Source organism: Xyrauchen texanus, chromosome 5, assembly GCF_025860055.1.
Source record: "Xyrauchen texanus isolate HMW12.3.18 chromosome 5, RBS_HiC_50CHRs, whole genome shotgun sequence".
Lineage (NCBI taxonomy): Eukaryota > Metazoa > Chordata > Actinopteri > Cypriniformes > Catostomidae > Xyrauchen > Xyrauchen texanus.
Genome location: NC_068280.1, coordinates 17278284 through 17293699, shown reverse-complemented (window position 1 = coordinate 17293699; position 15416 = coordinate 17278284). Strand labels below are relative to the sequence as shown.

Genomic DNA, 15416 nt, shown 5'->3' with positions numbered 1-15416 from the left:
CACAATATATGTGTATGTGTACATACTTCGATACAGTTTGGGTAATTAAGTAAATACTGTTTTTTTTTTTTATTATATGTGTATATATATATATATATATATATATATATATATATATATATATATATATATATATATATATATAATAGGTATGTCACCATTTAGATACCCAAGTAAACATGTGTATGCTTTTATTCATTTCAAATATATGTACTGTTACATAGAAAACACACTTTTCTGACCCCACACTTGGTCGAACAGCTTGTAAGTTGTGTATTACTGCCTCCCCCTGTGGCACAAAGTGGAAATGCAGGTGAGCAGGTCAGGTATTGAGCATCCTAAGGTATACGACTTATTAAAACAGTATTAAATAAATATTCTTCTCTTTTTGAATATTTAATAATGTGGTGTGTATATAAATGGTAGACACTGTAAAATAAGATTGTTTTGATTAAAAACCATGTAAGAATAGACTCAGCAAGAGGGGTCTTTTACACGACACTCATGCAAATTCCTTTGATATGTATTTATAGAGGAACTTTAGAGGAATAGAGGAATATTACATACTTACATAAGTACATACTTAATCAAAAAAATCACTAGAACAAGTGTTCTACCAATTACTCCAATTATAAATATTATCTCAAACATTTTGGGTAAATTTTTGTTTTTTTGCTTTCAGTAGTGTGGTGAATACCTTGGGACTACAATGATATAACAGGCATTTTTCACAAAAAAAAAAAACATCTTTGTAATTGGAGCAGTTAATGTGGGCCCTTTTGCACATCTTTTGCAAAAATAATAATTATTATATATATATGTATATATATATATATATATATATATATATATATATATATATATATATATATATATATATATTATTATTATTATTATTATTATAATTTTTGCAAAAGATGTGCAAAATGGGCCCACATTAACTGCTCCAATTACAAAGATGAGTATTAAACTATGGTGTCCTTTAAACTGTTACACCATTTTTACCCTGTCAATCTTTATTTAAAAACATGCTCCCTGAAATAGATCCACTTTACTCCTTCTGTAATGCTGTAGATGAATCTGCACCTCACCTTTTTTGGAAACGTGTCCAGGCTGTAGTATTTTGGAGAAAATTTTGTTTGTTTGTACGTACCTCTATTCTAACTAGTTCTTCTTTGGTTTATAAAGACGTTTTGTTTGGTTTTCACAGTTTTGATCATTTAAAAAGTGAATATTTTCAGATTAATCTGTTTATTTTTCTTGACAAGTTTTTTTATACATAAGTGTAAATTTATGTCTATAAAGCCCCTATTTGCCCTTTTTGTAAAGACTTAAAATATTATTGAAATACCCTTTGTACCTCAAACAACTCCAAAGCATTGAAATACATTGCACTATGTAATGACAAAAAAGGTCCTTAAACAAGCCCTCATAATAAATCTCCAGCTGATTGACAAATTCACTTGTGAAATGGATTGCTGTCACGAACGCCGGTGAAGGCGCCTCCTCAACCGGCCACCGGAGATCTAACTCTCCCGAGTTCTAACCTTGAACCACACTTCCCATAACCCCACATACCTGGTCCGATTGCCTGCAGCTGTTCCCCATTACCTCCACTCTATTTAAATCACGCGTGTCTGTGCCATCAATGCGAAGTCTTGTTTGCCCCGGCTGCATTACTGAGCGTTTACGAATCAACCTTCTACTAGATCTCCTGTGTATTTACCTTGCCTGTCTACGACCACGATTACCTGCCGCCTGCCCTTGTTACCTTAATGCCTCTCTACCCGTCTACAAGTATCTGCTGCCTGTCTCGAGCCACTGCCTGTCTGACCACGAACTCGATTGCCTATTACATTCCTGTCTGCCCTATATCTGAACCTTGCCTGTTTTTGACCTGAACCCTGTCTCTAAATAAAGACTGCTTATTGATCCCAACCAACCTGAGTCTGCGTTACAATTGCTGTGAACTGTATACCAATGACTGTCTTATGATCAATAGTATGGTAGTAAACTATACATTGTATTCTAAAGCTGCTTTTTGAATGGTCTTATCAATGATTAACTCTTCTGCCACAAGAATGTAATGCATTTTAATTATCTGAATATTTTATATATATATATAATTTTTTAATATTTAAAGATAACTATTTATCATTATTTCATCATTTTATATTGAGTTATTGCTATATGAGGGGCTTTCTCAGCAAATATTTGTATATGCGATTAATTAATCGGGACACCATGTAATTAATTCGATTAAAAATTGTAAACGATTGACAGCCCTAATATATATATATATATAAAGCCCTTTAGCTATTAGCCCCATTGTAGTTTTTGTTGCCCTGAATGTAGGTGGAAGATATGTGCAGATAGGGGAAGTCAAGTTTAAGGTGAATTGGTCATTAATGAATCCATATTGATTGATCACTAATATGAATATTAGAGGTCTCCTTCCCTCGATGTCAATGGTCTGTACATACGCAGTAACCTTATACAGTATACCTTATATCACCAGGCATTTTTCATGCATATGCTATGTGTGTCTGCTCTTTGCATAATAGCTCTCTCTTTTTTACGGGTGCAGTAGGCCACCATCACACTCCTAATGGAATTTGAGTGATCTGGGTCATGGGAAATGCACTTTCCTCTACGGGACACCCACCTACTTGACTGCACAGCCGCTGTTGGGACAGAAGCTGGTTGCCTCATGTGGTGGTCTAAAATTAGTGCTGTCAGTTTTTTGAATGGTTAAATTCTGGATTAAAGGGATAATTCAGCCAAAAATGACAATTCACTCATCATTTACTCAACTTTGTGCCATTCCAGATGTGTATGTCTTTCTTTCTTCTGCTAAACAAAAATATTTCAGAAGAATATTTCAGCTCTGTAGCGATATGATATATGTGGGTGAAACAGATTTAAGTAATTTTTTACTATCAATCTCCACTTTCACATTCTTTAGCTTTTGGCAATTTGCATTCTTTGTGCATATCACCACCTACTGGATAGGGAGGAAAATGTACTTTTATGCTGCCTTTATGTGCCTTTTGGAGCTTCAAAATGTTGTTACCCATTCACTTGCACTGTATGGACCAATAGAGTTGATATTTAAAGTCTCTTGCATGACGTAAACACGTTGGCATTTTCATGCAAGAACTGCTGCTTGAAATACTAAATAATCGAAGCGCAGTGTTGTTTAAGTCAAATCATTTTTATTTGTATAGCGCTTTTCACAACACAAATCATTTCAAAGCAGCTTTACAGGAAATCATGCATTAACAAAAAAATGTCATTAATAAAACTGTAATATCTATAATGTCTTACAGTGATCATTGCATAAAGTTTGTGAAGCATAGATATCCAAAAATAGATGTCTAAGTCGGCTGGTTTGATACGTCAACTGCATCACCATCTTGCAACAGTCAACAAGGAGAGCTGTTTGAATATAAGTGAATGGAGGATTTGCCTCGGACTGAGCTTCTTGCTCAGATCGCTGCATAATCTGTATCTCGGTCCATAGGAACAGCTTCTAATAAGGACTATGTATATGCAGTGGAGGCTTACGCTGGTTTCATACATCCTCTGTAAGCGGTGCATTTTCATTTCAGTGCCCATATTATCCGATTATACCCTTCACACTGCAAGCATAAGTCGCGAGGTGAAAAGTCCAGTGAGCGGATAGTTTCGGTGCCTTGCTACTCACACTGAACTCAGCGGCTCTGGCTGCAGTAGAAAATTAAAATAATCAGGAGATTTTAGAAAAGACGCAAAAACAAATATACAATATTTAAAATGAACCAACTATACACTACAATTTTTAGGTCTGCATCTTGACCAACCTTTTTGGAAATTTCAGTCTTTCCCCATTTAAGAAAATAGGATCTGTACTTTTGTATGTTGCTTATTTACTAAGAAAATAGCTGCCAAGCCTGGCCTAGAGCATTCCAAAGATGACCACCCAGTGGACTATCTTGCCTTGAAAGGGACCAATCACGAGTATGCTGATAAACAAATGCACGTGACTGCCCGCCATTACCGTAGGAACCTAGAAAAGAGATGTGGACAATGTTAAAGCCCAAACGCAACGCGTTGCTCATGCCCCACTCACGGAGTATGTGTGAATCTGTCGTTACACGCTTACGTCATGCAAGAGGCAGTTTGAACTCCACCCTCATCAATGAACTGGCTGGAAGTGAAAAATATTTTGGTATAAAAAGTTTGAAATATTGCTCTATTTCTTACACACACAGAAGACATTAATCCACTGGAGTCATATGAATTACTTTTATGATGGTTATTTGTGATTTTTGGACTTTCAAAAATTTGGCACCCATTAACTTGAAAGAGCTGAAATATTCTTCCAAAATCTTTGTTTGTGTTCTTATAAAGAAAGACAGTCATACGCAGCTGGGATGGCATGGGGTAAATTATGAGAGCTTTTTCATTTTTGGGTGAACTATACCTTAAAGTCACCTGTGCAAAAGAAATTCATTCAGCACACACTCACAGAGTAGTAGAGTTCTGCTACTGCACTGTCACAAATTATCTCATTATAAACAACAAGGTGTAGAAACAATTTAATTAAGAAATTTATTGTGCAGTGTAGACAGCTTCGTTGATTATAACAGGAGTATTGGCGAGAGTGCAGAACCCAGTATGTTCACGCTGAACTGAAATGATTGACAGATACAGTGATTATAAATTGAGTGTTCTTTGCTCGCTTTCTGTATATAATTTAATCACATTTTGAATAACAGTTGTTTTTCATGCTGCTAAGAGGAACAATGTAAAGTTGCTCCAGTGGCTACCGCAAGTACTCTACATGGCAGTTATAACCATAAATCACTGATGATTGCTTTGTGTTGTTAGAGCATAGTTCTTGCACTTAAAATAAGGTGATCAGATTTCTGAAATGAAAAATGGGGACATTTCTAGTTTAGTGGTAAATATGTAATTGAAACTTAATGTTACTTATCTATATTTAAACAAAAGGGGGACAATTTTGAAGTTATGTATTTTGACCATGGTAAATGTAGTAATGTGATGAACTATGGTTTGTCACACAATGTTGAATATGTCTCAATGAAATTCCAATACACAGGTCAAGTTAGATATCCCAGATGTGTACAACTGTCTCTTTTCCTTCACCTTTACCTGGCAATTTCCTAAAAGTAAGATGGCTCTTTTGCTGGCTGGCAAACTGGCAGAGGAATTTCATGATTATATTGTTTGTTTCCACTCCAGTGAATGTTCTACTCCAGTGTGTATTATTAAAAGATTTAAAGATTTTACTCCTGCATCTCCTCTCATCCACTCCTTGGACACCAAACGTTACACTCTCATTCACTCCCATTCACCGCTGTCGAAGTTTCCCTGCAAACGTTTACTTCCTCATACACAAAGCAAAGTGTATGTCAAATGTACCAATTATTAGACTTTTCAACATTGACTTTAAGATTTTTTATTAATTTTTACATTCTTTAAAGAACAATAGAATAGCTGATACGACTTCTTTGCTGTTGAAAAAGATTATTGATTGAGATCCATAATTGTGCTTGCTATTGTGGTGCTATAAGTCAGAAGTATATTGTATGATGTATATGTATATTAAGCTGCACATATAAATATATATATATATAAAAGGTTTACTTCCTGGTCCTTCTCTTGTGTCTCGTTTGGAAGGCTGCATGCTAGGTAGGAAGCGTCCTTTGAAGGCTGCAGTGTACCGAGTGTCCTCCTTTAAACAAGTCTCTTTAAAACGAGACAGCCTTCGTAGGACAAATGGAAACGAAAAGTTTCATGGTTGCTATGACAGCACGCCACTGGAAGGGAATATATGAGGTACATTTTAGGAGAGTTATAATGATGTAAATGAAAACTGATTTTACAGGTGTAATTTTAGTCTAATACATAATTTTATTTACATATTAAAATAATTATACATATTATATACTCTGCACCCATCTACTGAGGTACTTCGACTTGGGGATTAACATTACTTGCATTTGAACATCATGGCTGTGTCTTGTTTGGAAGGATACATCCTCCGGAGGTTGCATTTGTTGGCCACATACTTAAACAAGGCTGTCTCGTTTCATAAAAGCGAGTAAGACACTTCGAATGCAGCCTTCGAATGTGACCTTCTTTCACAGGAATTCGGAGGGTGCATGAGGTGTATCCTTTGTGGGCACTCACAACCCACAATTCTTTGCTTCAATGGAAATGTCTAAAAAAAAATGACACCAATTTGCTCGGAAATATTATGTTCAAACGCAAGGAATGTTAATTCCCAAGTTGAGTACCTCTGTACCTGGGTGCAGAGTACTGTATATCATATGTATAATTATATATATATATATATATATATATATATATATATATATATATATATATATATATATATATATATATATATATAATTAAAGTAAAGTATTACACTAAAAGAAAGAGCTCTAAATATATTTAATTATCTTTATATCATTATAACTCTCCAAAAAATTTATTTCATACATTCCCTTCCAGAAGGACTTTCTTCCCTTCTCATTCAAAGCGCTTGCCCTTGTTAAAGAGTGCTGTGCTGTTATAGGAACCATATTACTTTCCGTTTCCGTTTGTCCAACGAAGACCGTTTAAATGAGACTTATTTAAAGAAGGACACTCGGTACTGCAAAGGACGCGTCCTACCTAGCATGCAGCCTTCAAAACGATACACAGCGCATATTTACGGGCAAATCGACTTTTCTGAAACGAGACAGCCTCGATGACGTATTTGGCCGACAAATGTGACCTCCAGAGGACGCATCCTTAATGACAAAACTGTCGTGAACAAGTAATCAGTAAAGACGAATTACTTAAAGCTGCTATAGCGAGCAGCACCCTCTGTTGGTCACAATAAACAGCACATGGTAAACCTTGTTACCGGCAGTCTTCAATAGGCTTTCTAGCCATGTATTTTCACTTTGCAGACTGTCTTGAACACGCAGTAAATACGGAACACCTAACCCTAAGACATCCTAACTTTTCAATTACTTCTCAGTAATGGTGAAGATACCATGCTTACTATTAGTTGAAAAATGTGTCACATTATGTGTATTGGTAATACACTGTGGTTTTGACTAAGACCATAGACGAGACCCAGATCCAGACAAAGACTTTTAAGTTTTGAAGCCCAACCTAGACACTGAGTAAGAGACCCTCACCAAGGTTATATTTTCACAAGACGTCTTGAGACAAAGACCACAAATCTGCTACAACCATGAGACCCAGTTCATACGATAAGCTTATTACTCAAGCACTGATTTCAAGATGAGGATTAGTATACATAGATTGATTTGATAAGTGCTTTTTCCGAATAGTTGCTTACATTTAGCTCTCTCTTTTCCTTTCCTCTCCGCGATGCTTCAGATATTTTTTTATTATCAAGTGCTGTGCATGCACAGGTCATCCACTAGATGGCAGACACGGATTGTTCTAGTAGACACTATAGGCCAGGGTACTACAGAATGTGCAGAAAGATTGCTGAAGCTGAAAATTTGTGTGCATCCCGAGCATTTGCTTAGACTCTTTTCACTCAGATTACAGTTATCATTCAGACATACACTGACCTCTCTTTTATCCTACACTGTTCCTTGGTTGATCTTTCACCTTTTGCCCCACCCCCAAGGTCATAATAAATCTTCCACGGCTTCTTTAACATTCACCCTAAGAAATTGATTAAAGTAATTACTGTATACTAATGATGAATACTGTATATACTGATAAATATTTAACTAGTAACATAAAATAGTGATTTTATTTTGACCAAATTGGCTTCATGTATTTTGAACTGTTTAAATGAATATTTAAGCATATTGTTCTCCAAGTTGATTCACTCTCCGAATGGTTTCAGAGATTATGTAAAACCAAGCCCTAGGCGGATACTTCTCTGAAGAGAGGGGAATGTCCTCTCTCCCTCTTTCATTTTTGAGGGAGGGATTCTTCTCCCAGCTGCAACTGTTGTGTTATTGTCTTCAGGATTTCGTCTCTCCAGGCCTTTCTTTCCCCTTTACTTCCTCTCATGCAGTCTCAGCTGTTTTTATTCTTCGTTTAATTCATAAAAGAACTACTATGTCACAGTTTGCCCTCTCAGTGTCTCAAAAGGCAGATAGGCTTCTCACAACATAAACATAAAAACAGATATATTTCACCACATCTGTGTTGATATTACAGTCAGCAGTTTCAGAGCTGGAGAGACTGCAGCCTGTGCCTCATAATCAAGAGCTATTGTGCTACTGATGCTTGAGTGTTAAATTGCCCTGAATGTTTATTTCACTGAGCGTACAACTGTCTGCAAGAAATTAAAATACACTGTGCAATCATATAATTGAGAAATATTGCATGTATGAGAGAAATAGGAGCTATTGAAGTATGACAAATATATGTTTGCCTTTCATGTTGAGGATATTGTAAGTAAGGCAACCCTGAATAATTGCATATTGCTGATTATGAGAATGCATATGATTTTACATCATATTTTAAACCATTCAGAGTAAGGAAAAGTTAGGGAACATAAACTGTAATATAAATTTTTGTTTTGGGATTTGTGCAGTATAGCAATATACTGTACCACAATACATTGAGTAAAATGCGTTTTTTCTTTGGGTGTCCTATATAGGTTCATGGAAGTGAAAATCACTTGCCATTATATCAAACACAGTTGAAAGCAATTTGGTTCGTTAAATGAAGCTTCACATTGTCTTTGTGAAAAAGGTCAATTGCACCACCTTTTTTGAGCCGCTGGCACCCCTATGCATTACATACCTTGCATATATGGTTTTTGCACCTCTGCTTGAAATTGTCAAATTTCATACAAAGGTGTACACTAAAATCTTAACAAAGAATACAAAGACAAAGGACAACTGGCACTAACAAGGACAGAAAGAGATGTGTAAGGCTCAGATGTAAACAACTAAACAAGAGAATAAGTACATCAGAGTCTCTGGTTTGAGAAATAGATGCCTCACATGTCCTCATCTTACAACTTCATTGTATTCTACCCGCTCAACACCAGTTTCATGTACAACAGTAAAGAGAAGACTCAGGGGTGCAGGGCTTATGGGAAGAATTGCAAAGTAAAAGCAACTTTTGAAAAAAAAAAAAAAAAAGGTTAGAGGGGGCAAAGAAACAGACATTGGACAACAGATAATTGGAAAAGAGTGTTATGGATTTTAACCCCATTGAGTTTTTGTGGGATCAGCTAGACTGTAAGGTATGTGAGAAGTGCCCGACAAGACAGCCACATCTATGGCATGTTCTGCAGGAGCAATGGGGTGAAATGTCACCAGAGTATCTGGACAAACTGACAGCTGGAATGCCAAGGATCTGCAAAGCTGTCATTGCTGCACGTGGAGGTTTTTCTTATGAGAAATATTTGTTTAAGAAGTTCTGAACATTTGTATTTTTCAAATTGTAATTCATTTCCTTATTAATAACGTTATTAATGTCTTGACTATATATTGTGATCAGTTGAATGCCTCTTTGGTGAATAAAAGTACCAATTTCTTTCCCTGAGAGCAAAATCTGTACATTGTATATATTTTTATATATACAGAGGTGGGTAGAGTAGCCAACATCTGTACTCAAGTAAAAGTACAATTACTTCAAAAACATAATTACTCAAGTAGAAGTAAAAGTACTAACATAAATAATTACTTGAGTAAGAGAGTATCCAATTAAAAGAGTACTCAAGTAGTGAGTAACTCGTTAATTCACAAATTACATAATAGATGTTTTCTCCCCTATATTCCATTACATAATACACATTGAACATGTATTACAGAATTATTATTATTATTAATGGAAATTCTGTCATCATTCATCATCATGTTGTTCCAAACCTGTAGACTTTCTTCCATGCAACACAATAATGAAATATTTAGACAGAATGTTTGTCTGAGACACTATTTACTTTCAGTAAAAAACATTTTTTAATATATATATTTTGAAAGATATTTATTTAAAATATATATTAGCTCTATTTTTTCTGTGAGCGTGAATATATAACAAGGTGCTTTTTAGGACCCATAGGAGGAGGAGTTCCTCTCGTCTCCTCCAGTGGCAGTAATGTATTTGTGTTGTGTATTAGTGGAGGGATGAAGAGAGCAACGGTTGACGGTCACGCGTATACAGCATGCGCACATACAGCTGCGTTCCTTCATTTGGATGACCTGGAGTCTCCCCGTAGATAGCATCTGTTCTTGACAGCAGCAATTTCACCTAATATTACATTTCTTGGATTTGTGGACTACTGGGACTTTCCGTACACAATGTAATTGATCTTAACCTAATTTGTTGTAGGCCTATAAAAAGTCTAAAGAGAACAGCTTTTGGACGGTCCTTTGTATTTTATGTTGAAGAAAGTGCATTCTATTTGACCAAAGTCATAAACGAAGCTAACACGGACGACAGCCGCCTGAACTACATCATTTAGAAATATCGGAGCACCTCTATTAGCTCTTCTATTAAAGGAACATCGCTTGACACTAGGGAAATAAACATGTCCAGCAGAAGTATTGAGTGGGAGCATTTCGAGGAGCGCGAGAAGAGTCACCGGTCCCCGCGTGGCAGCGCCGGTTCTCACTCCGGCTCGCGGGGTAACGGAGTCGTGCCCAGTCCAGCTCACAGCGCGCACTGTAGCTTCTACCGCACGCGCACGCTGCAGTCGCTCACCTCCGAAAAGAAAGCGAAAAAAGTTCGCTTCTACCGGAACGGCGACAGATACTTCAAGGGTTTGGTTTACGCGGTCTCAAATGACCGCTTCAGGTCATTCGATGCGCTGCTGATGGAGCTGACCCGCTCCCTGTTTGACAATGTGAATTTACCGCAAGGAGTGCGGAGCATCTATGCGATTGAGGGGGGAAAGAAGATCACCAGCCTGGATGAGTTACTGGAAGGTGAGGCTGAAGAATGTTCACTTGCAACTCACCATCTACATGTATGCATTATTATCTTATTAGACGACCTATTGTCCTAAAGCACCACCACAGGCATTATCATAGTACCAATGTGTGTAGATTGTAATGTTGCAATATGGCAACTCAGTATAGCTTTTTATAGATCTCTCTCTCCTCACTCTACCATATATAAAACTGGTATTTGACCTTTACATCAATCTTTGAACATTACTGTTCAAATCAAGCTCAATATCATCTAGTCACCACAGACCTCCCTCTGTTTTTTATTGCTTCTCAGATATAAGTTTAAAACTCCCAATATGAAACAAGACAATTGATTTTAGCATTAATTAACTCATTATTTTACCCATGGTTACTGTGTACGTGACTTATATTTGTGTCTAGTTGATGCAATAGCACATTGAGTAAGTTGTAGTATGTCTTTTTAAAACTGGGCTCTTTGTCACAGTCCTAGCCTACTAGCTCCCTTCCTTCCCTGACTGAACTAGACATGAACTGGTTCTTAAAGGGATAGTTCACCCAAAAATAAAAATTCTCTCATAATTTTCAGAAGTAAAAAAAAAAAAAATATCTCTGCTCTGTAGGTCAATAAAATGCAAGTGAATGGTGGCCAGAACGTTGAAGGTTCAAAAAGCACATAAAGGCAGCAAGAATGTAATCCATATAATCCATAATTTGAAGCGATGCAATCAATTTAGGTGAGAAACAGATTCATATTTCAATCTTGTTTTACTATAAATCTCCAATTTCACTTTCACTTGAATGTGAAAGTGGAGATTTATTATAAAAAAATATTTTTATATTGATCTGTTTCTCACCCACACCTATTACATAGCTTCTAAAGACAGATTTAACCAATGGAGTCAAATTGATTGCTTTTATGCTGCCTTTATGTGATTTTTGGAGCTTGAAAGATATGGTAACCATTCACTTGCATTGTATGAACCTACAGAGCTGAAATTTTATAAAAATCCAGTTGCTTTGATCCAGCATGTGAGGTTGTGACGCAGAATGTGGCTCTGTGTTTGCTCAACGATGCAACTGTCCATGAACTTTGAATTTGAAGTGCTGAGCTCAGCATCTCTTCACACTGACTGAGGTTTGGCTTAGTTCTCTTTTGTGTTTCGAATCTGTGTAAAGTCTTATACATACACATTATCAAAGCTATGAATTATATTTGCTTCAGATCTCCAGCAATGGGTACATCGGGGTCCCATCTGGACATCAAGGGAGTACTTGTGAAGAGAGGGTGATGGAGGGTTAATAACCCATGTGATTGTTCCACACCTGAGATTCATGTGAACGGTATCCGAATTATAATATTCCCCAGATTTCTCTCTATCTCTCCACACACACTGTGTGTCAAATAGCTGCCATCCCATTCTCATTTTAGGTCAGTTTGAGGTTTCTCATTTTAGGTCAGTAGTGAACCCACCTGATTAATTAGCCTTTTGATAATTTCCCATCTTAATAAAGTTTTTTTCCTTTGGGAGTCTCTCCCTCTCATTTATTTATGAGGCAACTGAGTGTAATTGAGATTTTATGATCCAATGAAAATAAAATGACATACAGTGAGGAAAATAAGTATTTGAACACCCTGCTATTTTGCAAGTTCTCCCACTTAGAAATCATGGAGGGGTCTGAAATTGTCATCGTAGGTGCATGTCCACTGTGAGAGACATAATCTAAAAAAAAAAATCCAGAAATCACAATGTATGATTTTTTAACTATTTATGTGTATGATACAGCTGCAAATAAGTATTTGAACACCTGTCTATCAGCTAGAATTCTGACCCTCAAAGACCTGTTAGTCTGCCTTTAAAATGTCCACCTCTACTCCATTTATTATCCTAAATTAGATGCACCTGTTTGAGGTCGTTAGCTGCATTAAGACACCTGTCCACCCCATACAATCAGTAAGAATCCAACTACTAACATGGCCAAGACCAAAGAGCTGTCCAAAGACACTAGAGACAAAATTGTACACCTCCACGAGGCTGGAAAGGGCTACGGGAAATTGCCAAGCAGCTTGGTGAAAAAAGGTCCACTGTTGTAGCAATCATTAGAAAATGGAAGAAGCTAAACATGACTGTCAATCTCCCTCGGACTGGGGCTCCATGCAAGATCTCACCTCGTGGGGTCTCAATGATCCTAAGAAAGGTGAGAAATCAGCCCAGAACTACACGGGAGGAGCTGGTCAATGACCTGAAAAGAGCTGGACCACCGTTTCCAAGGTTACTGTTGGTAATACACTAAGACGTCATGGTTTGAAATCATGCATGGCACGGAAGGTTCCCCTGCTTAAACCAGCACATGTCAAGGCCCGTCTTAAGTTTGCCAATGACCATTTGGATGATCCAGAGGAGTCATGGGAGAAAGTCATGTGGTCAGATGAGACCAAAACAGAACCTTTTGGTCATAATTCCACTAACCGTGTTTGGAGGAAGAAGAATGATGAGTACCATCCCAAGAACACCATCCCTACTGTGAAGCATGGGGGTGGTAGCATCATGCTTTGGGGGTGTTTTTCTGCACATGGGACAGGGCTGACTGCACTGTATTAAGGAGAGGATGACCGGGGCCATGTATTGCAAGATTTTGGGGAACAACCTCCTTCCCTCAGTTAGAGCATTGAAGATGGGTCGAGGCTGGGTCTTCCAACATGACAATGACCCGAAGCACACAGCCAGGATAACCAAGGAGTGGCTCTGTAAGAAGCATATCAAGGTTCTGGCGTGGCCTAGCCAGTCTCCAGACCTAAACCCAATAGAGAATCTTTGGAGGGAGCTCAAACTCCGTGTTTCTCAGTGACAGCCCAGAAACCTGACTGATCTAGAGAAGATTTGTGTGGAGGAGTGGGCCAAAATCCCTCCTGCAGTGTGTGCAAACCTGGTGAAAAACTACAGGAAACGTTTGACCTCTGTAATTGCAAACAAAGGCTACTGTACCAAATATTAACATTGATTTTCTCAGGTGTTCAAATACTTATTTGCAGCTGTATCATACAAATAAATAGTTAAAAAATCATACATTGTGATTTCTGGATTTTTTTTTTATTATGTCTCTCACAGTGGACATGCACCTACAATGACAATTTCAGACCCCTCCATGATTTCTAAATGGGAGAACTTGCGAAATAGCAGGGTGTTCAAATACTTATTTTCCTCACTGTATATGTTGAGGATGGATGGTTGTGGTTCCGGGTCAGTGGCAGAACCAAACATTGGCAAAAAAGGTCCTCAAAAGGAAAGTTCACCCAAAAATGAAAATTCTCTCATCATTGATTCATCTTAACTTTCATCTGCAGAACACAAACTAAGATTATTAGTCTCACCTCTGTAGGTCCATACAAAGTAAAAGTGCAGATTTGTAGTAAAAAAAAGTACTTAAATATTGATCTGTTTCTCACCCACACCTTTATATTGCCTTCTGAATACATAGATTTAACCACTGGAGTCATTTGGATTACTTACCTTTATGTGATTTTTGGAGCTTCAAATGTCTGGTCATCATTCACTTGCATTGAATGGATCAATAGAGTTGAGATATTCTTCTAAAATTCTTCATTTGTGTTCTGCAGAAGAAATAAATACATACACATCTGGGATGGCATGAGGGTGAGTAAATGATGAGATAATTTTTATTTTTGGTTGAACTATCCCTTTAAAGAGTTCTGAGTATGATTGTAAGGCACTCCCTTTCCCTGGGGGAGGGAGTGCCTTACACCCTGTCTGCCGGCAGGTCATCCCCGCCTTTCTGAATCTGGGAGAGGACAGGAGGAGGGAAACAATAATGATTAAAATAGGGGGTACTTCCTGTAACAGTGTAGTACCCCCAACGAAAAAAACACTTTAAAATTTAAAAGAGAGGGAAAAGGCCAACGTGGAGCGGCAGTGGGAGAGAAGAAAAAAAAACACTTACTCACCGGTTCTCCGATACGCCGTAGCTTGGACCTCGGCCACTCCTCCACCCTCTAACAGACAATAGCCACGCATCCCCGGGCGGATTGGAGGCAGTTCTCCGGTCCTTGGCGGACAGAACACCCCACCGTGTTCTTTGGGTACAGAAGGTGTCTCCCCTGCCACTGGTAGCGGTTCTCCCACTCCAGACGGTAGGCCAGTAGCCCCTCCACGCTCGTGGTCGGCGGCCCTGTCTTGACTCCGCCGCATGTAGTGGCTGGTAGGGGTCTCCCCCGCCCCTTGCAGCGGCCCTGACTACTCCAGGCAGTTGGCGAGGAGCCCCTTCTCCCCTTGTGGTCGGCGGCCATTCCTCCAATTCCAGGCGATCTGACTCCTCCGTCCACTGGCAGATGGCCGCAGCTGCTCTGTTGGGGTGGATGGTAAAGGCGAGAACTCCACTACGGCGTATCCCTCCTCATTCCCGGATTTCGGCACCTGTTTAAAGGGAACAAGGGAAAGGAGGAGGTGAGAACTGGCTTGACAATATAAATAACGGTTTAAT

The 15416-nt window shown here is 38.1% G+C and overlaps 1 protein-coding gene across 4 annotated transcripts in view; it reads left to right on the top strand.

Moving 5' to 3' along the window:
- The first annotated feature begins 10146 nt into the window (after positions 1-10146).
- The window catches only part of LOC127643433 (serine/threonine-protein kinase DCLK2-like), an 86506-nt gene continuing 81236 nt past the window's right edge, over positions 10147-15416 (top strand). For all 4 annotated transcript variants that reach the window (XR_007970518.1, XM_052126184.1, XM_052126183.1 and 1 more), the window contains exon 1: positions 10147-10934. Coding sequence is in view for 3 of the 4 variants with exons in the window: in XM_052126184.1 (XP_051982144.1) it covers positions 10538-10934 (397 nt within the window). In the remaining variant the exon portion in view is untranslated. The remainder of the gene's footprint in view (positions 10935-15416) is intronic.